Genomic DNA, 24,417 nt, shown 5'->3' with positions numbered 1-24,417 from the left:
CAGTTAAAGGGTTAATTGCTCGCACACTGGGTTGCGCAGAAGCACAGGTTGAAATCTCAGAATTGGGAACAACCAGAGTAAATAAAACAGGCAGGTGGTCTGAAATACATGTGTCACATATTTCACTGATAGTAATACATAAACCATACGACAACACAAGGTCCAAAGTATGCCCTTTTTCATGGGTCAGACCAGTGACTGACTGCGTTAAATTAAATGAATCAATTAGATGGAGAAAATCTTTAACCAGAGGTTTGGATTCACAGCACACATGTATGTTAAAATCACCAATAATTAAAAAACGATCATATTTCAATGCAATCCCTGCCACAAATTCTGCAAAATCCTGGATAAAATTCTTATTATACTTTGGAGGTTGATATACCACCGCACATAACACAGTCGTGGGAAAACTGGTCTCAAAAAGCTGCAATTCAAAACTGTTGCAGGCATCCACCGCTATCTCCCGACAGTGAAAAACTGATTTAAATACAGTAGCCAGTCCTCCACCTTTACCGGTGTTCCGAGGGGAGCTTAGAAAGTCACAGCGGGGAGGAAAAAGTTCGGAGAAAGAAATTAACTCACCAGCATTAAGCCAGGTTTCTGTCAAAAACATGAAATCCAGCTCATGTGAAGTGAAAAAATCATTCAGCAAAAAAGTCTTATTAGCTAGTGATCTAGCATTTATCAGAGCCAAACGAAGGGTGTAATCCTCTCTGGCCGATGGCACCGCACGGTTCAGCGGGCGAAAGTTCAAAGAATCCACACCACTTCTGCGGACCCGGACCCGAACTCGCATAGGAGGAGAAGACACAGGTGACAGGGCGGCCTCGGAAATCACCGTCGGGAAGACAGGACGAAGCCACCTCCCTCTCATTTCCAGCGAACACCGAGCAGCAGGAACGTAAGATCCTTCATGACGTGCCGTCACAGATGTGGACACCAGGTAAGCCTTGAATCTGACAAGGACACCTCCACGCTTCCCCCGTCGTCTCCAATGCTTCTTGCGAGGAATAACATATGGTGATCCGCGTAAAAACGGCGGTATATCTGCCAGGAAGGGTGGAAGGCCCGTAGTCTGGTGGTTTCCCGACACATATCTTCCAGACATGGTATCTTTATTAGTTCTAATATTATAAAGTGTTTGGCGATCATAGACGAGCAAGAGACATCTCGACAACATATACAAATAAACAAAGCAATAGCAAATAACAAACTGAGAAGACAACGCGGAGACAGAGACAGACGGCATGCCATAGACACCGGCGCCATCTTGAAAAAGGGGGTTTCGAGCCTCAGTCATCTGCGCGCATCCTTGGTTTAGTATACTTTGAAAGATGCGCGGACACGACTATGCGTGTGACGTGTCCGGGCGCGAAAAGTGAAGTATACCCGAGGCTTAACCCTAACAGGAAACAGGAAATTATGTTGGCTTATAATATCACATCAATTAAAAGGGAAATCACATTTCAATCAGGCAGTCACATCAGGAATATGCAAAAAAACAATTGTGTCTCAATTTTAATCAAGAATACATATATTTAACAGTATACTTTCTGTACGTTACAAAGATACAAAATCGGCATGTTACCTTCAACAGTACATTGTGTCCTCATGTGTAACTCTTGAAGCCATTTCTCATTTCAGGTGTTACTCTGTGGGATAAGAAGTCACTGAGTGAAGATTTGGACAGACATCCACAGCCCATGACAGATTTGAAGGTCAGTTGCTCCGACTCTCTCTCTGATAAGTCCAATCTCCTGGATGTAAGCGCTTCCCTGAAGGCCAGCTTCTTGGGAGGACTGGTGGAGGTGGGAGGATCTGCCAAGTTTCTCAGTGACACCAAATCCTCAAACCAACAGTCCAGAGTTACAATGAATCACAAAGAAACCACCAGATTTGAACAGCTCACCATGTCCCATCTGGGCTCAGCTCAGATCACCTACCCTGAGGTGTTTGACCAGAAAACTGCGACTCATGTGGTCACAGGTGTACTGTATGGAGCGCAGGCCGTCATGGTGTTTGATCGGACATTTTCAGAAGAGGAAAACAAGCAGGAGATTGAGGGAGAGCTGAATGTCATGGTCAATAAGATCCCTGGATTTTCTATTGAGGGAAAAGGAGCTCTAGAAATGACAGAGGAGGATAAGGAAAAGGCTGAGAGAATCTCCTGCACATTTCATGGTGACGTCCGCCTTGATCAGAACCCCACCAATTACATAGAGGCTCTTGAGGTGTACAAGAAGCTCCCCACTATTCTGAAGGAGAATCCAGATAATGCAGTTCCAGTAAAAGTCTGGCTCTATCCTCTTTCTCTTCTGGATACAAAAGCAGCTCAGTTGGTGAGAGGAATCACCACACGTCTGGTTTCCAACACTGAAGATATAATAGAGGGGCTGTTAGAGGCAGAGAGGACATGCAACGACCTCTCCAGAAAACCACTGGTAAATGTTTTCAGAGACATCAAAGAGAGGCTCAGTTCATTTCAGGGCTCTCTCAACATTTACAAAACAGTGCTCATGAAAGCAGTGGCCAGAGTCTTGCCTGCTATACGAGGAGGAAAGATGGAGGAGAAGTCACTGGAAGACATCCTGAAGATCCACTACAGCTCCCCTTTCAAAGCTGACATGCTTAACCAGTGGTTAAATGATGCCAAGTTTGAACTTGATCTCTTGAGTTCTCAAATCAAGAAGCTGGAGGGAATCAAAACTGAAGACTCAAACCATCTCAAGATCCTCCTCTCTGATCCTGATATTGATGTTGTGGTGTGCTTGACCTTCACATCTATGAAGTATGAAGACCAGTATCTTTCAACTCTGAAGAAGTTTCTGGAATCAGAAGAGTTCAAGAAGCTAGATGAGGTAGTGAAAAAGAGCTCTAGCATGTTCATATCAGAAGAGTGGTTCAACGATCCTGATGTCATCTCAAAGATGAGAGAGAACTTATCTCTTTTCAAAAGTTTTTCAGAGGCTAACAAAGATGAAAAGAGATACAGATTCATTATTTCTGCCATCTCCGATCCATCCAGTCCAGGCTCCTCCATCTATCTGTATGAAAAAGGGAAGCTGACAGACACACAGTTCCAGCCCGTGTCGAAGCCTCCCCCACCAGAAGTGAAGGAGGTGAAGGAGCGCAGTGTGTCCCTGAAACTGCAGAAGTCCCCGACTGGAGAAACTGTGCAGTACAGAGTGGAGTACAAGCAGGTGAAAGAGGAAGAGTGGCTTGTCAGAAACACACCTGATGAAGACTTTACTCTGACTGGATTGGAGTTTGGACAGCAGTACCGGATCCGCTACAGGATTGTGGGTAAAGTGGGAGTGAGTGAAGCCAGTGACACTATCGGCCCCATACCGCCTTCAGGTAAGTTCCATATTTTGCATTAATCTTTATCTTTTTAAAATGTATATATAATATGCTTCATGTTTGGATTGACAATCATATTTCCTAACAGGTGTGGCTATTAATAAATGTGTAGCATGTTTCACATTTGACTGTATATAAGAACATATTATGCAGGCAGGCAGGCAGGCAGGCAGGCAGGCAGGCAGGCAGGCAGGCAGGCAGGCAGGCAGGCAGGCAGGCAGGCAGGCAGGCAGGCAGGCAGGCAGGCAGGCAGGCAGGCAGGCAGGCAGGCAGGCAGGCAGGCAGGCAGGCAGGCAGGCAGGCAGGCAGGCAGGCAGGCAGGCAGGCAGGCAGGCAGGCAGGCAGGCAGGCAGGCAGGCAGGCAGGCAGGCAGGCAGGCAGGCAGGCAGGCAGGCAGGCAGGCAGGCAGGCAGGCAGGCAGGCAGGCAGGCAGGCAGGCAGGCAGGCAGGCAGGCAGGCAGGCAGGCAGGCAGGCAGGCAGGCAGGCAGGCAGGCAGGCAGGCAGGCAGGCAGGCAGGCAGGCAGGCAGGCAGGCAGGCAGGCAGGCAGGCAGGCAGGCAGGCAGGCAGGCAGGCAGGCAGGCAGGCAGGCAGGCAGGCAGGCAGGCAGGCAGGCAGGCAGGCAGGCAGGCAGGCAGGCAGGCAGGCAGGCAGGCAGGCAGGCAGGCAGGCAGGCAGGCAGGCAGGCAGGCAGGCAGGCAGGCAGGCAGGCAGGCAGGCAGGCAGGCAGGCAGGCAGGCAGGCAGGCAGGCAGGCAGGCAGGCAGGCAGGCAGGCAGGCAGGCAGGCAGGCAGGCAGGCAGGCAGGCAGGCAGGCAGGCAGGCAGGCAGGCAGGCAGGCAGGCAGGCAGGCAGGCAGGCAGGCAGGCAGGCAGGCAGGCAGGCAGGCAGGCAGGCAGGCAGGCAGGCAGGCAGGCAGGCAGGCAGGCAGGCAGGCAGGCAGGCAGGCAGGCAGGCAGGCAGGCAGGCAGGCAGGCAGGCAGGCAGGCAGGCAGGCAGGCAGGCAGGCAGGCAGGCAGGCAGGCAGGCAGGCAGGCAGGCAGGCAGGCAGGCAGGCAGGCAGGCAGGCAGGCAGGCAGGCAGGCAGGCAGGCAGGCAGGCAGGCAGGCAGGCAGGCAGGCAGGCAGGCAGGCAGGCAGGCAGGCAGGCAGGCAGGCAGGCAGGCAGGCAGGCAGGCAGGCAGGCAGGCAGGCAGGCAGGCAGGCAGGCAGGCAGGCAGGCAGGCAGGCAGGCAGGCAGGCAGGCAGGCAGGCAGGCAGGCAGGCAGGCAGGCAGGCAGGCAGGCAGGCAGGCAGGCAGGCAGGCAGGCAGGCAGGCAGGCAGGCAGGCAGGCAGGCAGGCAGGCAGGCAGGCAGGCAGGCAGGCAGGCAGGCAGGCAGGCAGGCAGGCAGGCAGGCAGGCAGGCAGGCAGGCAGGCAGGCAGGCAGGCAGGCAGGCAGGCAGGCAGGCAGGCAGGCAGGCAGGCAGGCAGGCAGGCAGGCAGGCAGGCAGGCAGGCAGGCAGGCAGGCAGGCAGGCAGGCAGGCAGGCAGGCAGGCAGGCAGGCAGGCAGGCAGGCAGGCAGGCAGGCAGGCAGGCAGGCAGGCAGGCAGGCAGGCAGGCAGGCAGGCAGGCAGGCAGGCAGGCAGGCAGGCAGGCAGGCAGGCAGGCAGGCAGGCAGGCAGGCAGGCAGGCAGGCAGGCAGGCAGGCAGGCAGGCAGGCAGGCAGGCAGGCAGGCAGGCAGGCAGGCAGGCAGGCAGGCAGGCAGGCAGGCAGGCAGGCAGGCAGGCAGGCAGGCAGGCAGGCAGGCAGGCAGGCAGGCAGGCAGGCAGGCAGGCAGGCAGGCAGGCAGGCAGGCAGGCAGGCAGGCAGGCAGGCAGGCAGGCAGGCAGGCAGGCAGGCAGGCAGGCAGGCAGGCAGGCAGGCAGGCAGGCAGGCAGGCAGGCAGGCAGGCAGGCAGGCAGGCAGGCAGGCAGGCAGGCAGGCAGGCAGGCAGGCAGGCAGGCAGGCAGGCAGGCAGGCAGGCAGGCAGGCAGGCAGGCAGGCAGGCAGGCAGGCAGGCAGGCAGGCAGGCAGGCAGGCAGGCAGGCAGGCAGGCAGGCAGGCAGGCAGGCAGGCAGGCAGGCAGGCAGGCAGGCAGGCAGGCAGGCAGGCAGGCAGGCAGGCAGGCAGGCAGGCAGGCAGGCAGGCAGGCAGGCAGGCAGGCAGGCAGGCAGGCAGGCAGGCAGGCAGGCAGGCAGGCAGGCAGGCAGGCAGGCAGGCAGGCAGGCAGGCAGGCAGGCAGGCAGGCAGGCAGGCAGGCAGGCAGGCAGGCAGGCAGGCAGGCAGGCAGGCAGGCAGGCAGGCAGGCAGGCAGGCAGGCAGGCAGGCAGGCAGGCAGGCAGGCAGGCAGGCAGGCAGGCAGGCAGGCAGGCAGGCAGGCAGGCAGGCAGGCAGGCAGGCAGGCAGGCAGGCAGGCAGGCAGGCAGGCAGGCAGGCAGGCAGGCAGGCAGGCAGGCAGGCAGGCAGGCAGGCAGGCAGGCAGGCAGGCAGGCAGGCAGGCAGGCAGGCAGGCAGGCAGGCAGGCAGGCAGGCAGGCAGGCAGGCAGGCAGGCAGGCAGGCAGGCAGGCAGGCAGGCAGGCAGGCAGGCAGGCAGGCAGGCAGGCAGGCAGGCAGGCAGGCAGGCAGGCAGGCAGGCAGGCAGGCAGGCAGGCAGGCAGGCAGGCAGGCAGGCAGGCAGGCAGGCAGGCAGGCAGGCAGGCAGGCAGGCAGGCAGGCAGGCAGGCAGGCAGGCAGGCAGGCAGGCAGGCAGGCAGGCAGGCAGGCAGGCAGGCAGGCAGGCAGGCAGGCAGGCAGGCAGGCAGGCAGGCAGGCAGGCAGGCAGGCAGGCAGGCAGGCAGGCAGGCAGGCAGGCAGGCAGGCAGGCAGGCAGGCAGGCAGGCAGGCAGGCAGGCAGGCAGGCAGGCAGGCAGGCAGGCAGGCAGGCAGGCAGGCAGGCAGGCAGGCAGGCAGGCAGGCAGGCAGGCAGGCAGGCAGGCAGGCAGGCAGGCAGGCAGGCAGGCAGGCAGGCAGGCAGGCAGGCAGGCAGGCAGGCAGGCAGGCAGGCAGGCAGGCAGGCAGGCAGGCAGGCAGGCAGGCAGGCAGGCAGGCAGGCAGGCAGGCAGGCAGGCAGGCAGGCAGGCAGGCAGGCAGGCAGGCAGGCAGGCAGGCAGGCAGGCAGGCAGGCAGGCAGGCAGGCAGGCAGGCAGGCAGGCAGGCAGGCAGGCAGGCAGGCAGGCAGGCAGGCAGGCAGGCAGGCAGGCAGGCAGGCAGGCAGGCAGGCAGGCAGGCAGGCAGGCAGGCAGGCAGGCAGGCAGGCAGGCAGGCAGGCAGGCAGGCAGGCAGGCAGGCAGGCAGGCAGGCAGGCAGGCAGGCAGGCAGGCAGGCAGGCAGGCAGGCAGGCAGGCAGGCAGGCAGGCAGGCAGGCAGGCAGGCAGGCAGGCAGGCAGGCAGGCAGGCAGGCAGGCAGGCAGGCAGGCAGGCAGGCAGGCAGGCAGGCAGGCAGGCAGGCAGGCAGGCAGGCAGGCAGGCAGGCAGGCAGGCAGGCAGGCAGGCAGGCAGGCAGGCAGGCAGGCAGGCAGGCAGGCAGGCAGGCAGGCAGGCAGGCAGGCAGGCAGGCAGGCAGGCAGGCAGGCAGGCAGGCAGGCAGGCAGGCAGGCAGGCAGGCAGGCAGGCAGGCAGGCAGGCAGGCAGGCAGGCAGGCAGGCAGGCAGGCAGGCAGGCAGGCAGGCAGGCAGGCAGGCAGGCAGGCAGGCAGGCAGGCAGGCAGGCAGGCAGGCAGGCAGGCAGGCAGGCAGGCAGGCAGGCAGGCAGGCAGGCAGGCAGGCAGGCAGGCAGGCAGGCAGGCAGGCAGGCAGGCAGGCAGGCAGGCAGGCAGGCAGGCAGGCAGGCAGGCAGGCAGGCAGGCAGGCAGGCAGGCAGGCAGGCAGGCAGGCAGGCAGGCAGGCAGGCAGGCAGGCAGGCAGGCAGGCATCGGAATTGTAACCGTGGAAAACAAGACTTTGCAATGATGTGATGTGAATGAGAGTCTTTTATAGTCCGGTTAATGTGCTGCAGCTGGGTGTGGTGATTACTGATTAGTGTGGAGTGTGTGCAGGTGACTGGCAGGGAGGATTATGGGAATTGGAGTCCGGGAAGTGACAGGAATCGTGACAAAAACACACACACAAACAACAAATAATCATCTTAAAACACAAAACCATTGACTCTTAAGCCCACTGTAGCACACATTTTCACTTAATCCATACAGTTATGGATAACGATAATACACACTACTTACTCATAGTCACACAATGTTGATGTTCGAGAACACAGTATAACAATAATAATTTGCACCATTGGTTGTGTGATTTACTGTTAAAGGTTTTTTTAGCTGGTCTGAACTAAAGTGGATGACATGTTACTTATGATATTTCCCGGTGAGACTTTTTATTTTGGTCATACAAGACCAAATTATGATCTGTAATCTGTAATTATGATGTAACTATCTATCCATCTGTCTGTCCGTTTATCTATCTATTCGTCTGTCTATCTATCTGTCTGTCCGTCGCTGTCCGTATTACATAATACTGTAATAAAGACAAAGTCACAGTTGAATCTACATTGTCAAGTAGCAGGAGTTGTCTCCAAGTCTCATACCAAAAAAAAAGAAGACAGTATTGCAAGTTCTTGTGCTGTTCAATACATTTTCTGCAAAGTTAGGTGAAGAATGAAAAATAAATTAGTTTGCAGTAAACAGAGCCTTTAAGAGATGTTTTTTTTGTAACACATAACTTACATTTGACCTTTATTTTATTTACTCTGTAAATGCTGTAATGCTAGTAACATCAGTTAATGATGAAATAGTGTTCACTTTACAATAAGGTTCACAAATTCCATTAATAAATGCTTTGTTGAATGTAAGTAATGATAGTAAAGTGCATATAAACATGAACATCATATCTGTTAATGTTCAGATGGTTTCCACTTCAGAATTATGTTTCCAGCCCAAATCAATGTAATCCTTATAAATAAATAATGCTGAAAAGGTACACAAAGACATTTTTACCTTTAGAGTAAGATGAGTTAGAAATGTGTCAACTGCTACATAAACTAATGTAAATATGTACAGTAAGTTAACCTTAAAACATTAAGGCTATTTACAGGCATTGTTCATGATTAATTCATGTTAACTAATGCATTAACTAATGTGAACTATGTGTGCTGTTAACGTGAATAGATGCATTAATACAAGCGTGAGTTAACATTAACAAACATTAACTAATGCTGAACAGAGGTGTTGTTCATGGTTCCCTTTCAAGCGCTTTGGGAACACCTCTGCGTGATTGCGTCGTGAAGCACATGTGAAATCTGTCCAATGGCGTGACGGAACGTCATAGGCGGGTGACGTCATGACCAGGAAACTATAAAGCACACCTGACCCAAACAGAGTTAGCTTCTGTGTCTTCAGTAAGCGCTATATGTGAAACTGTCTGTCTTATTTACTGTTGTTTACTGTTGTTTGTTCTACCAAGTCATTCAAGCACACACATTTAAGACATTATGGCGACTAAACTAGTGCAGCAATTCAAGCCGTGTGCACCTCCTTGTCCTCGCTACATCACGGCGGGAGATGCACACGAGCTTTGTGTTGTTTGCCTGGGAGTGGAGCATGCACAGTCAGCTCTCGAGGGAGCTGGCTGTGTACACTGTGAGCAAATGTCAATGAAGACGCTGCGCTCCCACCGGGCGCTTTTCGAGGAAAGCGGTTCGGTTCACGCTCCCCGCGGCTCGGGTCCCCTGCTGCCGAGGCACAGCGAAGGTTCGCGTCGTTTCTCTGCCTTTACCTGCGGGACCCAGCGCTTCATTTCAGGAGGCAGAAGCACGCTCTGCGCCGATGCTGCAGCGCTCCAGTTCCGAGGAATTGGACGTTGTTAGTATCGATCAAAGTGAAAGTTATGAGTAGCCACCACACATACAAACATATGAAAAAGAGAAAGAGTTAGTGGAGGTTGTTACTAGAGCGGTGGCCAGATATAAGCTGGCCGACCGAGAAACAGGAAGCCCGTCAAGCGAGTTTATTAAACGAGCGCTTTCTTCCATCTCGCGCACAACCTCCTCGCCGGGGCTTGCCTTTTTTTCCCCGAGGTGTGGAGGTCGTGGAACAGACCCGCGTCCTATCTGGTCTTTAGTCCGCAGATATCTAATTACAGTAATATAATGGGACTAAAAATGCATGGTTATGAGGAAATGCCACGGGTGGAAGAGAGACGCTCGCAATCTATCTCTCCCCCGAGTCGGCAGCCTCCCTAAAAGCCCCGAAATTACCCACTAAGCCACTACGTACATCTTCAGCTTTACTGGGTAAAGCGTACTCGGCAGCAGGTCAGGCGGCAGCCTATTTACATACTATGGCTGTCCTCCAAGCTTATCAATCCGACCTGCTTAAAGACCTAGATGAGGGTGGGGAAGTCAGTCGCGAGGCATTTACAGAGCATAGAAAAGCAACAGATCCTTCTCTCTGTGCTACCAAGGAGACCGCTAGATCAATTGGGCAGTCTATGGCAGCCCTGGTGGCCACGGAGAGACATCTATGGCTCAACCTCGCCGACATGAAAGATAAAGATCGGTCTTTTCTTCTTGATGCTCCACTAACACCACCTGGCCTCTTCGGCGACTCAGTCAACACAGTCATCGAGAGGTTTCAGGAAGCTAAAAAACAGGCAGCTGCTTTTTCTAAATTTCTTCCCCGCCGATCTCAGGTCTCTGGGACTGCTAGTCAAAAAGTGCAGTCCCAGCCGAGTACGAGCTCCTCATATCAGGCGCAACAAAAAGTGAGCGTTGCTTCCCGCACCCCCCCACAGAAAGACTGGGGGTCGGGTCAGCGCTCACAACCGAAGCCGACCAAGGGTAAGATGGATCTGAGGACCGTCATTATCCAACGGATAACTTTGGGAAAAAAGTCCTGACGCCAGTGGTATCAGGCTTTTGAGGGCTGCCCCCACCGGGGTGAGTCGGTGTCCACCTTAGTGCATGGTGCCCGTCTCCCCTCAGTGCCCTCAGGGGGTCGTTCTGCCAACCCTGCCACCTCGTGGGCTTCAGGGCGCAGCGGCTCTCAGCGAACGTATATCCCAGCGTCCACCCGGCAATGTAGTGGCGCTGGGGTGTTCACTCCCTCCGAGGAGGGATCAAAAATGGCCAGTTCGGTTGCTTCCTGCCGGTTCGCCGCTTCAGGACACCGGGCTAGTCATACATCAAACACCAGAGGTCTGTCTTGAGAGACTGATTCCCTTAGTAAATTTTTTGGCAGCGTGGAAACTTCTGTCAAACGTATCTCAATGGGTCCTGCACACAGTAGAATTTGGATACAGAATTCAGTTCGGGTTGTGACCGCCCAGGTTCAACGGGGTGCTTTTCACCGAGGTGAGCCCTGAGCAGGCTCTGGTTATGGAACAAGAAGTACAGACTCTCTTGCGAAAAGAAGCTATAGAAAGGGTTCCTTCTCCCAGCAAGGTGTCAGGGTTTTACAGCCGGTACTTCATAGTTCCGAAAAAGGATGATGGGTTGCGTCCCATTCTAGATCTGCGCCTATTGAATCTCTCTGTCAAGAAGCTCAAGTTCAGAATGCTAACTCTGAAACAAATCGTGTCACAAATCAAGTCCGAGGACTGGTTTGTCACGATAGATCTGAAAGACGCATACTTTCATATACCCATCCTACCTCAACACAGGAAGTTCCTGAGGTTCGCTTTCGGGGGCAAAGCGTACCAATATCGGGTTCTTCCCTTTGGCCTAGCTTTATCTCCCCGCTCCTTCACAAAATGCGTGTTGAATTACATAGATGACTGGTTAATTCTAGCACAGTCAGAAGAATTGGTGGTTCAGCATCAAGATGCTGTTCTTGCCCATATGAAGCGTCTGGGGTTACGGCTAAACACAAAGAAGAGTGTGCTTTCTCCAGCTCAGAGAACCTCTTTTCTAGGCATAATTTGTGATTCAGTGTCAATGCAAGCACGTCTATCGCCAGCTCGCATAGAGGCCATTCTCATAGCCGTAAACAAGCTGAAGCTAGGTCAGTCACTTACTGTGAAACAGTTTCAGAGACTGTTAGGTCTGATGGCAGCTGCGTCCAACATGATACCTTTTGGCCTGCTGTACATGAGACCTTTGCAGTGGTGGCTCAAAACCAAGGGGTTTCCATTTCGCATGGTCAAGATCACGCGGCGATGCCTTCGTGCTTGTGTCATGTGGAAAAAACCTTGGTTACTTTCCCCTGGTGTTGGGGGCTCCTTGTCATCGCGAAATGCTAACGACGAATGCATCCCTCACCGGCTGGGGGGCGGTCATGAGTGGCTGCTCGACTCAGGGTCTGTGGAGGGGTCATTATCTTTCCTGGCACATAAACCAGTTGGAGATGATGGCTGTGTTCCTGGCACTCAAACATTTCCTCCCAGATCTCAGGGACCAACATGTGTTGGTCCATACGGACAACACAGTGGTGGTCTCTTACATAAACCATCAGGGGGGTCTGTGGTCACACCCCTTATGCAAGTTGGCACACCAGATCCTTCTGTGGGCCCAGGGGAAGTTGCTGTCAGTCAGGGCAGTATACATCCCAGGGTATCTGAATCAGGAAGCAGACATCCTGTCAAGGCAGGGGCTGAGGCCCGGGGAGTGGAGACTCCACCCCGAGGTGGTGAAGCTCCTTTGGGAGCGCTTTGGGAAAGCGGATGTGGATCTGTTTGCATCTCTGGAAATGACCCAGTGTCCTGTATATTTCTCCCTCACACATCCAGCCCCTCTGGGGTTGGACACCATGGCGCAGACATGGCCGAGGCCGCGTCTGTACGCCTTTCCCCCGATTGCTCTGCTTCCGGGAGTTTTGGAGAGAGTGCGCCAAGACGGGGTCCAGTTGCTATTAGTAGCCCCGTTTTGGCCGGGCCGAGTTTGGTTTTCAGACCTTATGTCTCTCCTCGACAGCTCTCCCCTGGAGATTCCGATCAGGAGGGACCTACTCTCACAGGCGGGGGGCTAAAACCTTCACCCCCACCCGGAGTTGTGGAAGTTGTGGAAGTTGTGGGCGTGGCCTCTGAGGGGGCACAGCTCATAGATTCCAGTCTCCCTACTGAGGTAGTGGAGACCATGCTTCATTCCAGAGCTCCCTCCACGAGGAGGCTGTATTCCTTGAAATGGAATGTTTTCTCTTTATGGTGTAGAGAACATAATTTTGATCCTTTTAACTACCCAGCCAGTACAGTTCTGGAGTTTCTTCAAGAAAAGTTTTCTTCTGGTTTATCTCCTTCTACGTTAAAGGTCTACGTGGCGGCCAATGCGGCTTACCACGTGCATTTAGAGGGTGCTTCTCTTGGCAGACACCCATGGGTTACTCACTTCCTTCGTGGTACTCTGAGGTTGAGGCCTGCGGCATGTCAGAGAGTTCTGACCTGGGACTTGGCCATAGTGTTGGAGGGCTTATCTATTGCTCCGTTTGAGCCTGTTGAAGAGGTTCACGTAAAGTTCCTCACTCTAAAGACTCTTTTCCTCCTCGCTATCTCGTCGTTAAAGAGAATTGGTGACCTTCAAGCCCTTTCGGTCTCTCCATCTTGCTTGGACTTTGCGCCAGGCATGGTCAAAGCCTTCCTCTTTCCTCGGGAAGGTTATGTTCCTAAGGTCCCCACTAATGTGGTGGGCCCTATTGTGTTGCAGGCCTTTTGTCCTCCTCCATTTCTGGATCCAGACCAGGAAAAACTTAATTTGCTGTGCCCTGTCAGGGCTTTGGATGCCTACGTTCACAGAGCTGCCCTGTGGTGTAAAACGAATCAACTGTTTGTGTGTTTTGGGGCCCCATGTATGGGGCACCCAGCATCCAAGCAAACGTTGAGTAAGTGGGTAGTCGAGGCTATCTCACTTGAGTATGAGTCTGCCAGACATCCTTCACCACTTAAGGTCCGTGCTCACTCTACTCGGAGTATGGCGGCCTCTTTGGCCTTATTGTCTGGAGTGTCCCTCCAAGAAGTTTGTGATGCAGCTGGTTGGTCCTCGCCGCACACTTTTGTTAGGTTTTATAACCTAGATGTGGCCTCGACCCCGGGGTCAAGAGTGCTGGTGTCTTAGTGTGCGCTGGACAGTTTCACACGGACAGGCACTTGGTTCTATGGTGACATGGGTATCTCGCTCCCAAAGTGCATAACGCAGCGCGAGTTACCTTGAAAAGGAACGTCTCAGGTTACGTATGTAACCATGGTTCCCTGAGAGGGAACGAGATGCTGAGTCACGTTGCCATACTCCCTGCATGCCTGTAATAGACTTACTTCGACTTTTCAAAAGCTATCTCTGTTTGGGTCAGGTGTGCTTTATAGTTTCCTGGTCACCCGCCTATGACGTTCTGTCACGCCATTGGACAGATTTCACATGTGCTTCACGACGCAATCACACAGAGGTGTTCCCAAAGCGCTTGACGCAGCGTCTTGTTCCCTCTCAGGGAACCATGGTTACATACGTAACCTGAGACGTTAGTCAGTGTTAACTAATGCATTAACTAATGTTAACTAATACAACCTTAGGTGTTATTAAGACACTCGTGTGCATCATACAGATGGAGAGAGATACGTGCAATATGTTGTAAATGTACACAAGGAATTGTGTTTTTTTTAATAAACAACATAAATTTTGCTGTATTTTTGTATTATTAGATTAATCTGGAACCTTATATATATATATAAATATCGTTCATTGTTGAATGCAGCACCAGTGCAGTTTGTTCTCGACTCCTGATCTGATCCTGTAATTTACATATTTCATAACTCTGGACAATGTATACATTGTACAATTTATATTCTATATTAAACATTTATGGGACTGTAGATCATATCAAATACATGTAATTTAATGTTTTGTTTATTGCTGTAAATTATATGGGATGACATCTGGAAAAATTGGAAAGGTTTTAAAAAAACATGTCAACCCTTTAAATCTTAAAATTGCGAGAAATAGCGGTGGACTGATAACAATATCCCTGCTGAAAAAAATCAGTGTCTCTTTGAGAAAGACTAATAAGGAGGTCAAGGTTTAATCTAAGACTTATGAAGTGATATGATTACTGTGTATATGAGCAAAGTGAAATTTGAGCCCTATTCCCTCTCTAATCAGATCTGTGATCAGTTCATGTCTACAGAAGTCAAATCAAATATGGTGACGTGTCAATAATGATATCAATCCCTCAGTAGAGGTTGTGTCAGGATTTGGGCTCTGTAAACAGCATTTCTCTAAATATCTTCTGTGTTGGAGAAGCTCAAAAAGATCTCATGATTCATCTGCTCTCAGAAATGATCCTCCATCATCTCATGTAGATCCTCATATTAGAAATGTGTTAGTAATGATGCAGGATGATTTTCTCCTGATTATAATCACACTCTTCATGTCTGTTGATTTCCACAGGAACTGATCCCAAGACCAGGAATGACTTCCTACAATGTAAGTCACTGAGAAAACTCATTGAGTGTGTTCATGTGAAAGAAGAGATGAAGAAGAGTTTTAGAGTTGATCGTGTAATAGATGATTAAACTGTACTGAGACATAATATTGAAAATATTGAACATAAAGAGTTCAGATTAGGTTTGTAACGGTATGAGATTTCCACGGTATGATAGTCTCAGAAAATATCATGGTTTCACGGTATCACGGTATATATTAAACAATCAATTATTAATATTATCATCAGTTAAAATGACCAATAAATTAATGAAAATGTTTGTTTTGTCTATTAAAATTTCAATAATCAAAAACAGACAAGTAAATTAAATAAATGGATTAGATGAACAACTTTTATTTAATAATTTATTAAAATTCTGAAATTCTGGTTTGACTTAATTCTTCTAGCTTCGAGTTTCAGTGTATTTGACAATGGTTTTTCTCAAATAAAATGATGAAATGCTTATTAAGCCTTATCTCAGAGAAACCTTGGATATGTTTGTGTTCATGTCCTCAGATAACGAGATGAAAAACATGGAAAAAACAATAAGAGTGGCGCGCATACTTGAGTATGTAGTACACAAAACAGCGCAGGTCACTCACACAGACAGACACGCAAAACACACATATATTTATACAGCAGCATATATTTATTTTATTTATATATTCATATATTTATTATATTTTTTGCCCTTTATCTCAAATGCCTTGCTTGAGTATGCAGTCAGATAAAGCCTCTCAAAGACAAGAGACGCTGGAATGGTTTTCAACATTTACTGCTGTCCAAAGAATAACGTAAAACTGTAAAAGTACAAAATACAGAATTCTAAGAGTACAGAGTCAATAACACGTTCGCATAAGCACAACAAAGGCTCTTTACATTCCATAGAGGCTAGTTAACATTAAAGGGTTAGTTCACCCAAAAATGAAAATTATGTCATTAATGACTCTCCCTCATGTCGTTCCAAACCCGTAAGACCTCCGTTCATCTTCAGAACACAGTTCAAGATATTTTAGATTTAGTCCGAGAGCTTTCTGTCCCTCCATTGAAAATGTTTGTACGGTATACTGTCCATGTCCAGAAAGGTAATAAAAACATCATCAAAGTAGTCCATGTGACATCAGTGGGTTAGTTAGAAGTTTTTGAAGCATGGAAAATACATTTTGGTCCAAAAATAACAAAAACTACGACTTTATTCAGCATTGTCTTCTCTTCCGGGTCTGTTGTCAATCCGTGTTCACGACTCCGCAGTGACGCTGCTGACGTGTTATCTGGTGCGCCAGAGCTTCGTTTCAGTCTGAGGGAGAGGCACGCTGTAAACAAAACAACCTTCGCAAACATGTCTAAGGATTTCGACAGAGAGGAAGACTTGCATTTTTTTGCTCAGCCATATTTATTTGAACCCGAATACACGGACGAAGAACTAAGAGCGATGGAAGAAGCTCCTACACAGCAGCAACCGCTGTCACAAGCAGCGTCACTGCGGATCGTGAACGCGGATTGGCAAAAAAGAAAGTCGACGACGGTGTCGCGCAGATTATGATATAACAAATAAATAGATATTATAATTTACTTTCAAATTTAAAATTGACTCTTAACAGATTTGAAGCTGTAGCCTCTCATGTCATATGAAAATAAATTCTCATTTTGGTTAACTGTATTCTTCTTTGGTAAATGTATTCTTAATCCACCGTCTGGGTCTCATCTTGTTCTTTCTTTTCCACGTGCAGCTGCATAGTAAACACTTCTGAGGTCAATAAAGTAAAATAAAAAAGCTGCTTTTCAACACTTAACAATTCATACTTTCGTTCGTATAATAATAACAAAACTTATGAATACTCAAAACACATATGCGTAAATTCCTGCATCGGAGAGCCGTTTAAAAACTCGTTAACGGCTCTGCTCCATCGTAGTTCTGACTGGTGACGCGGTGCGCAATGACAGTTGGGTAATTTTACCTCTCTACTTCCTGTGAAGTGATGTATCAATGTTCCCTTATTCCCTATGCCGCTCGCAGTGCCCTTCGAACTGAACATGTTCACTCCCTTCGGAATGGAATCTCACTTAAGATGGCGAAATACCCTGTGAAGTTCACTTCGCAGTCCACTTACGTCAAAATGTTTAGATGCTTTTTCACCATGGAAATATTTGTAAATACAAATTTAATAATCTACACTGTACAAGAAAGTCAGTGTTGTCTGAATGCTCTTGTGTCTCACACTGAGATTTTCAGATACAGATTTCAGCAGTAAAGTTTACTAGGAAAAGTCAATACTGTAGTACATTTGGTCACACTTTATATTAAGTGGCCTTGACTGCTACGTACTTACATAGTAGTTAAAGCCAAAAAAATAAGTACAATGTGTTCATATTGTTCTGTAAAACACAGTTTTGGTGGTGTGGGTTAAGGTGTAAGAAAACGTTAACAGTGTAATTATAGAAATTAATTACAGATGTAATTACATGCAGGTAAATATAAATACAATGTAAAAACATGTACAAAATAAGCGCATTGTATCAAATGATTCATTTAAATAGTTAAAGCTGCAGTCTGTCATTTTTCCTCTTTGTCGCCATCTCTTGTTTGAAACCTGCAATTGCAGTCATATGCGGAACAGTTATCTGTATGTGCGTTGAGCCTCGGCACGGCTCGTCAGCGCGGATGAATCTAATGTTTGCTGTCAGTCACCGCACAGGTCTGGATACTGAACTTCAGAATCACAGACTCTACATCTTGAAATTATGACCAATATAAGAATTTTCACTGGAAAAAATCATCTGAACAAGAACATTTCATCACTTTTGTTCTGACCAACTGAGGAAAAAAGCATTACAATAAATCACGCTGCCAATGATGATTAAATCTAACGATCGCTTCGCTCGGATCACGCCAAACCGTGCAAATTATTATTACTGTTATACTTTGTTCTCAAATCGTTAATGTTAACAACATCAGTATTGCGTGACTGTGTGTATGTAGTGTGTATTAGCGTTACCTGTAGATTTCAATCTCTGTCGCCACTCCACAGTTCAAAGTCTTTTGCTTTACGGCTGAATCTCCAGTTGTCATGATGATTGTCAGTGTCAGAATGATGTTTAATTATTTCAGCTGCTGTGAGAAAAGGCAAGCATCATCCTTACATGATAAAGCTACTAGCCTGGACTCCTCCTTTCTGTTTACGGACGTGACGTAATGACGCACAGACGAACTGATGCATGCTTGAAATCCACCAGGTCACTCTTATTATAAAACATTATTACAAGCTTACCGTTGTGAATCGAGACAATATAATGAGATAGTTTTGAACACTGGCTGGATATGTACTTGCTCAAATTGATTTTGGATCATTTTAGACAAAAAGAAAGTTACGGACTGCAGCCTTAAAGACGCCTAATATAAAGTGGGACTGAACATTTTTAATTATACAGCACACGTTTGTAGAAATGTGTTAATGTAAGCTGGAAACTCACAGTTGCTTGTTCGTTTTGACATATTCTATGATATCTTCCCCTGACACCACACATTCTTACTCATCTTGCTCTTCCACGACAAGAAACTGTGAATTTTCTACAGAGATAAACTGCAGCTGCTGTTCAGCGATTGAGATGTTCCTGTTCAGAAATGGCAGTGATTGTGCTGGGAAAACTCCATATAGCCGACTGTATGCTTCAGACTTGATTGGGAAGATTGTTATTTATGGAATATTCATGCATGTCCGACAGATTTTGATGGAGATAAGTGGATGGATGATTTTGCATGTGGAGGCTCACACGATGAAGATGTGTTTCACTGAGAATCAGCTCAGTGTTGATCATCAAGACATGTACATTTCAGTGGCGTAGCCAGAATTTTATTTTATTATCTTTCCACATACAGTATATATATATATATATATATATATATATATATCAGATATATTTATCTGTATTTTTTATCTAGTTTTTATACAGATGCTGCAGTAGCCACGATCAAAATGAGTAGACGACCTTTGAAACTAAGCTTTAAAGGGTCATGAAACCCCCCTGTTTTACCCTGGTCGTTCACACCTCTGAGTTTCAAAAAGTCTGTGAAAATGGGCGTGTAAAGCTCTGGAAAAGTGGGAGTGTAGAGGGGGGGAAGAGGGGAGAGAACAACCAATGAAGCACAGACATAGAACACACTCATTATACAGAATAATGAATATTAATATATGAGCACAGAGAGAAAATGACAACAAACTCCCAAGGGAGAAATGTGAAAGAATATTTAATAGGGCTAATAATAGGCTACTTTGATTACGTTTACGAGCACTGCAGTCTCAAAATCAGTCTTTTGTCCATTAGAATAATCGTGTCGTCGCGTTCAGATAGGCTACACCACTGTATCAGTGTCCAGTTTGCACATATAATTCATTTGAAGAAGACTTGATGAAATATGTGTGCATAACTACACCGTGCTGGTTAATGTTTGGTGCAGGAGAATGTGTGAATGTAACAGATGTTATATCAATTTATTAATTTCACTCAAAATCTCTCCCAGTATTTTTATATTGATTTTTGTTATTTGAGTTGTTTTCTACGCTTATAAGTTCATTTTCTTCTGTGTTTGTAGTAATTGTTAAAAAAATGGTACACGGCTCCTTTAAAAATTGAGTTCCGGTCGCTTTCCTATCAGTTTGCAGTAAACGCAGCTGAAGGAAGGTGAGTTCTACTTAAGCTCTGTCTATAAAGTTTGAAATTAGCTATTAAATGACAGGAAACAATCTATTTTTGTGTTAAAAATGGTTTTGGAACATGATGTATTTGTTTTGAGTGTTTAACCAAGATCTGTGGCTGAAATTGTCTGTTTTGACCAGCAGGTTGATGCTAAAAAGGCCACAGATTGTCTTTTGATTTTGTTTTTATTTTTATTATCTCAGGTATGTTTTCCATCTACGTTTCTCTTCATATTATTGTCTTGAATTTATATAAAATGTTTTGTTGTGTGGAAAAATGTTAGTGTTAAATGTAAAGCTTGTTGATCAAATCATATGCAGTTCATCTGAAACTGTAATATAAACACGAGTTTGCAGTAAACGCAGCTGAAGGAAGCAGGTTGATGCTAAAAAGGCCACAGATTGTCTTTTGATTTTGTTTTTATTTTTATTATCTCAGAATAAAAACAAGTGGTCTGAGGGATCTATGTTGTCCGGTCTCATCTATAAACCACAACGCAGAGTGAAGGCGCAGGCCGGTCACAATGGTGCCGTGACTTTTCTCTGATGCAAGTCATCGTGGATCCTCTTTGATCAACATCAGCTTGGTCACCGAGGTTTGCTGCCTTCTGGAGCGTCCGAATTCTGCCTTGTACCTGTGCTGAAGAAAAATAAAGGTTGGACATTAGACTGCACATAATTCAGAAAAAGACTGAAAGCTCATATTTTTAGAGAGAAAAAAAAATGGAAGAAGAAAGGTTTTGAAATTGTTATACCATTTGTGTTTGATTATTTGGTTGTGCATTACTTTTAGCTGTGTGCACATGTGAACAGTTTTTTTCTGTGGTCATTAACTGTTCTAATTTACCTTTGATTTGTAAATATTCAAGATGTCACAAAATAGTGATAAGACAATTTACTCCCCTAGCGATGGGTTTGAATTGGGTTTTGCCAGGGGTCGTATCTTTGCTGAACTTGAACAGACACCACTAAGAAGGACAATTAATATTGGTTCTCCTGAATTCTGTTCTACCCGTAACCCTGCTAGAGTGCAAACTATTGAATCAGAAAAGTGTGAAGGTGCTGCTTCAGACAGTCGAGATTACAGTAATGCTGATTTAAGTAGTTTAATCACACAGCTTGCTCAACAAATAGGGCAGTCAATATCTGATCAGCTGAAAAAAGGCAGTGAAAAAAATGAGTGTCCTGATATTCAAACGCAGAGCGCAGGGACGAGCCAAGTTTTCACAGAGTCACCTTCTCTAAATTTGACTGGTATGAAGTTAGTGATGAAGCCTGATGTTAAAGCACCTCCATGTTTCAGAGGGGATGAATCTGACAAATTATCAGTACACGAATGGGAAGAACTCATGGATGTTTATTTGAGGAAGAAAGGCGTTCCTTTAGCTGAACAAGCTGACGAAATCATGTCGAACTTGATGGGGAGAGCTAAAGATGTAATCAAGATAGCATTACGCAGCAATCCATCACTGAACCCTAAAACAAACCCGAGGATTGTCACAGACATACTCAAACAGCACTTCAGCGAATTAACATATTCTTCTATGCCGCTTGCAGACTTTTATGGTACTTTACCTGTAGCAGGAGAGAATGCAATGGAATATTGGATTCGGCTTAATAAAGCTGTTGATGTCGCTGACGAGTGTTTGAGGAGACAGGGCAGAAGTATTGAAGATCCTACCCGTGAGGTGACGCAAATGTTTGTTAAACATTGCCCTGACCAATCTCTTTCTGCTATTTTAAAGTTCAAGTCTGCTGATAGGTGGACGGCGGCCGAAATACAAGAACGTCTTGATGAATATCAAGCTGAGAAAAGAGCACAAATGAAGGCACAGTCCAACCGTCCTTCCTTTGCGAAAACTGTGGCTGCTAATGCTCAAATGCCGAATTTGGATGATGGGACATCTGGGATTGAGCCGAAAGTGTCTGCAGGTCAAGGTGGGTTACCAGTTACACCATCAGTTCAGACAAGTGACAGCTGCACTCAGTCCCTTATCAGCCTTCTCGATCGTGTGCTGAAACAAAACATGCAAAGCCCTTCTGTACCTGTAAACTCTTTCAGACATGGGAATGTGAGCAGGAAGTTTTGCAAAGTTTGCAGAGGCATGGATCATTCTACAGTTGCACATTGTAGAAGAGACGGTTTATGCTTGTTTTGTTTTGAACATGGACACAGGAAAAGAGAGTGCCCTAAGTGGAACAGTCCTGACAGTCTGGAGGTGAACTACTCACCACAAGGAGCTGGTCCTTTAAACCATTAGACCCACATTTGGAGAGGGGATGTGTGGGTGAGAATCAAACCCTCATAAGTGATCTGGAACAGCAGTATGAGAATGCATGCCATACAGCATCTGATGGAACTTGTGTGATATACGCACAAAATATGCAGAATATAAAAGCTTTTGATGATCTTTTCTATACTTCTGTGGTTGTGAATGACCAGTTCCACATGAGAGGAATGCTTGACACTGGCTCCATGTCTTGTACCCTCAGTGAGACAGCTGAACAAAAGTTGTTGGCTGAAAATGTCGTCCTGGACAAACAATCGCTACCTGAGAATATCATTCTTGTTGGTGTTGGGGGTAAGACCGCACAGCCAAAATGTTTGTACGAAGTTACCATGAAAGTGTATGGTATCAGCTGTCGAGTTCCACTTCTCATTGTTCCAGGACAACATGATGATTTAATTCTCGGCACCAACTTGATCAAGCACATCGTGAATCAAATGAAGAACACAGATGAGTATTGGGACTTCATATCGCAAAGAGCTACTCAGTTATCGCCGGACGGTGAACACTTTTTGGATGTGATGTCAAATCTCACACGCTGGCGACATGATGAGATACCTAGCAAAATTGGAACAGTGAAGCTCCAGCATGCTGTCACTCTTGCTGCAAGACAAGAACACTTAGTGTGGGGAAGACTACCCAGCAAAACTCCATTGTCCCTTGGGAGCACCATTCTCGTTGAACCAACTTCCTCCTAAGACTATGCCAAGCAATATCATGGTAGCCCGTGTGATAACATCTATGTGGGGTGATAGGTGGATACCTATGAAAATAACCAATTTGTCTGACCAACCTGTCACGCTAAGGAAGAATCGGAAATTGGCAGATGTTTCACCTTGTCTGGCTGCAGAAGATTTCCCAGTCTTTCAGGGCACTGGAAAGATAAAGGAGGTTAGTTCAGAGATGCAAACTACTCCAAATTGCGCTTTAAATTTGACACTGCAAGATGTTGGGTTAAGTGAAATTGACATTGATCTCTGCAAAGTCACTGATGCTTCCAAAGAAAAACTTGTACAGTTATTAGTAAGTTACAATGATGTATTTTCCAAACATCCCTTGGACTGTGGAGAAGCTAAGGCATTTGAACACCGTATCCGACTTACAGATGAGAGGCCTTTTCGTTTACCATATCGGAGGATCCCTCCTGCTCATTACCAGAAGTTGCGTCAAGTGTTAACCGAAATGGAGGAGCAGGGGATAATTAGAAAATCAGTCAGTGAATATGCATCGCCCTTGGTGCTTGTATGGAAAAAAGATGGGAGCCTACGCATCTGTACGGATTTCAGGTGGCTTAATGCGAGAACACTCAAAGATGCTCACCCACTCCCTCATCAGTCCGACTGCCTTGCTGCTTTAGGAGGTAACAATTACTTCAGCACCCTGGACTTAACCTCTGGATTCTATAATTTGCCCATGCATGAACAAGACAAAAAATACACCGCTTTCATTACTCCCATGGGACTACATGAGTATAACCGCATGCCTCAAGGCCTGTGCAACAGTCCAGCTTCGTTCATGCGGATGATGCTGAGCATTTTTGGGGATATGAACTTCAGCAGTTTGCTCTGCTATTTAGATGATTTGCTTGTGTTTGCACCCACGGAGCAAGAGGCTTTGAGCAGGCTTGAAATGGTTTTTCAGCGGCTTCGGTTACATCACCTCAAACTGAGTCCCAAAAAGTGTCATTTCTTGCGTGATTCAGTGAAGTTCTTGGGTCATATCATTTCTGGCCATGGTGTCTCTGTGGACTTCACGAAGGTGGATGTTATATCCAAAATGAACAAATTACAACTTATGGAGGAAGATGGCTTCACTCCATCAGCGCGAAGAATCAAGTCGTTTTTAGGAATGATTTTCTACTATCAACACTTTATTCCTAATTGTTCTTCGATCGCCAAGCCTCTCTTTTCTCTAACTGCAGGTCAGAAGAGAAAAGGTAAAGGAAGAGTTAGGAAGCCTGTTGGCACATTCAGAAAGCTGAATCCAAGTGATTGGACAGAAGAATGCGATATTGCTTTCAATACACTCAAGGAGAAGTTGTTGAACTGTGCTGTGTTGGTACATCCTGATTTCTCTAGGCCTTTGATTCTTTCAATTGATGCATCTCTGGATGGGTTAGGGGCTGTGCTATCCCAAGTTCCAGTTGGGGAAGAAATAGCTCGGCCAATTGCCTTTGCCAGCAAAACCCTGACCACGTCACAGAAGAAGTACCCTGCGCACAGGCTCGAGTTTTTGGCTTTGAAGTGGAGTGTGTGCGAAAAGTTCAGCCACTGGCTCAAGGGGCACAGCTTCACAGTTTGGACTGACAACAATCCACTTACGCACATTATGACTAAGCCAAAACTCGATGCCTGTGAACAAAGGTGGGTTTCAAAATTGGCCCCTTATTCTTTTGACATCAAACATATTGCAGGAGTTAAGAACATTGTGGCTGACACCTTAAGCAGAGATCCATTTGCAAGATCAATTAGTCATAGGCTCATGAATGAGAGTTACAACCGCTTACTTACCGAAGCTGATGCTGTAGAAGAAGAAGGCATACAGGATGTGTTTCGTCTGAAGGTTGAGTGCCACAAGATAAGTGATCAGATTGGATGTCAATCAAGCTGTCATGTGCAGTTATGTGA

The 24,417-nt window shown here is 47.7% G+C and overlaps 1 protein-coding gene across 1 annotated transcript in view; it reads left to right on the top strand.

Moving 5' to 3' along the window:
- Positions 1 to 24,417, top strand: part of LOC125244430 — a 68,428-nt gene that overhangs the window by 6,935 nt on the left and 37,076 nt on the right. The window contains exons 2-3 of the mRNA XM_048154516.1: positions 1,648 to 3,360; positions 14,775 to 14,810. Coding sequence (XP_048010473.1) covers positions 1,648 to 3,360; positions 14,775 to 14,810 — 1,749 coding nt within the window. The remainder of the gene's footprint in view (positions 1 to 1,647; positions 3,361 to 14,774; positions 14,811 to 24,417) is intronic.

This window comes from Megalobrama amblycephala, linkage group LG14 (assembly GCF_018812025.1).
Source record: "Megalobrama amblycephala isolate DHTTF-2021 linkage group LG14, ASM1881202v1, whole genome shotgun sequence".
In the NCBI taxonomy this organism is placed as follows: domain Eukaryota; kingdom Metazoa; phylum Chordata; class Actinopteri; order Cypriniformes; family Xenocyprididae; genus Megalobrama; species Megalobrama amblycephala.
The sequence above is the reverse complement of the archived record's forward strand: the minus strand, read 5'-3'. Positions and strand labels throughout refer to the sequence as shown.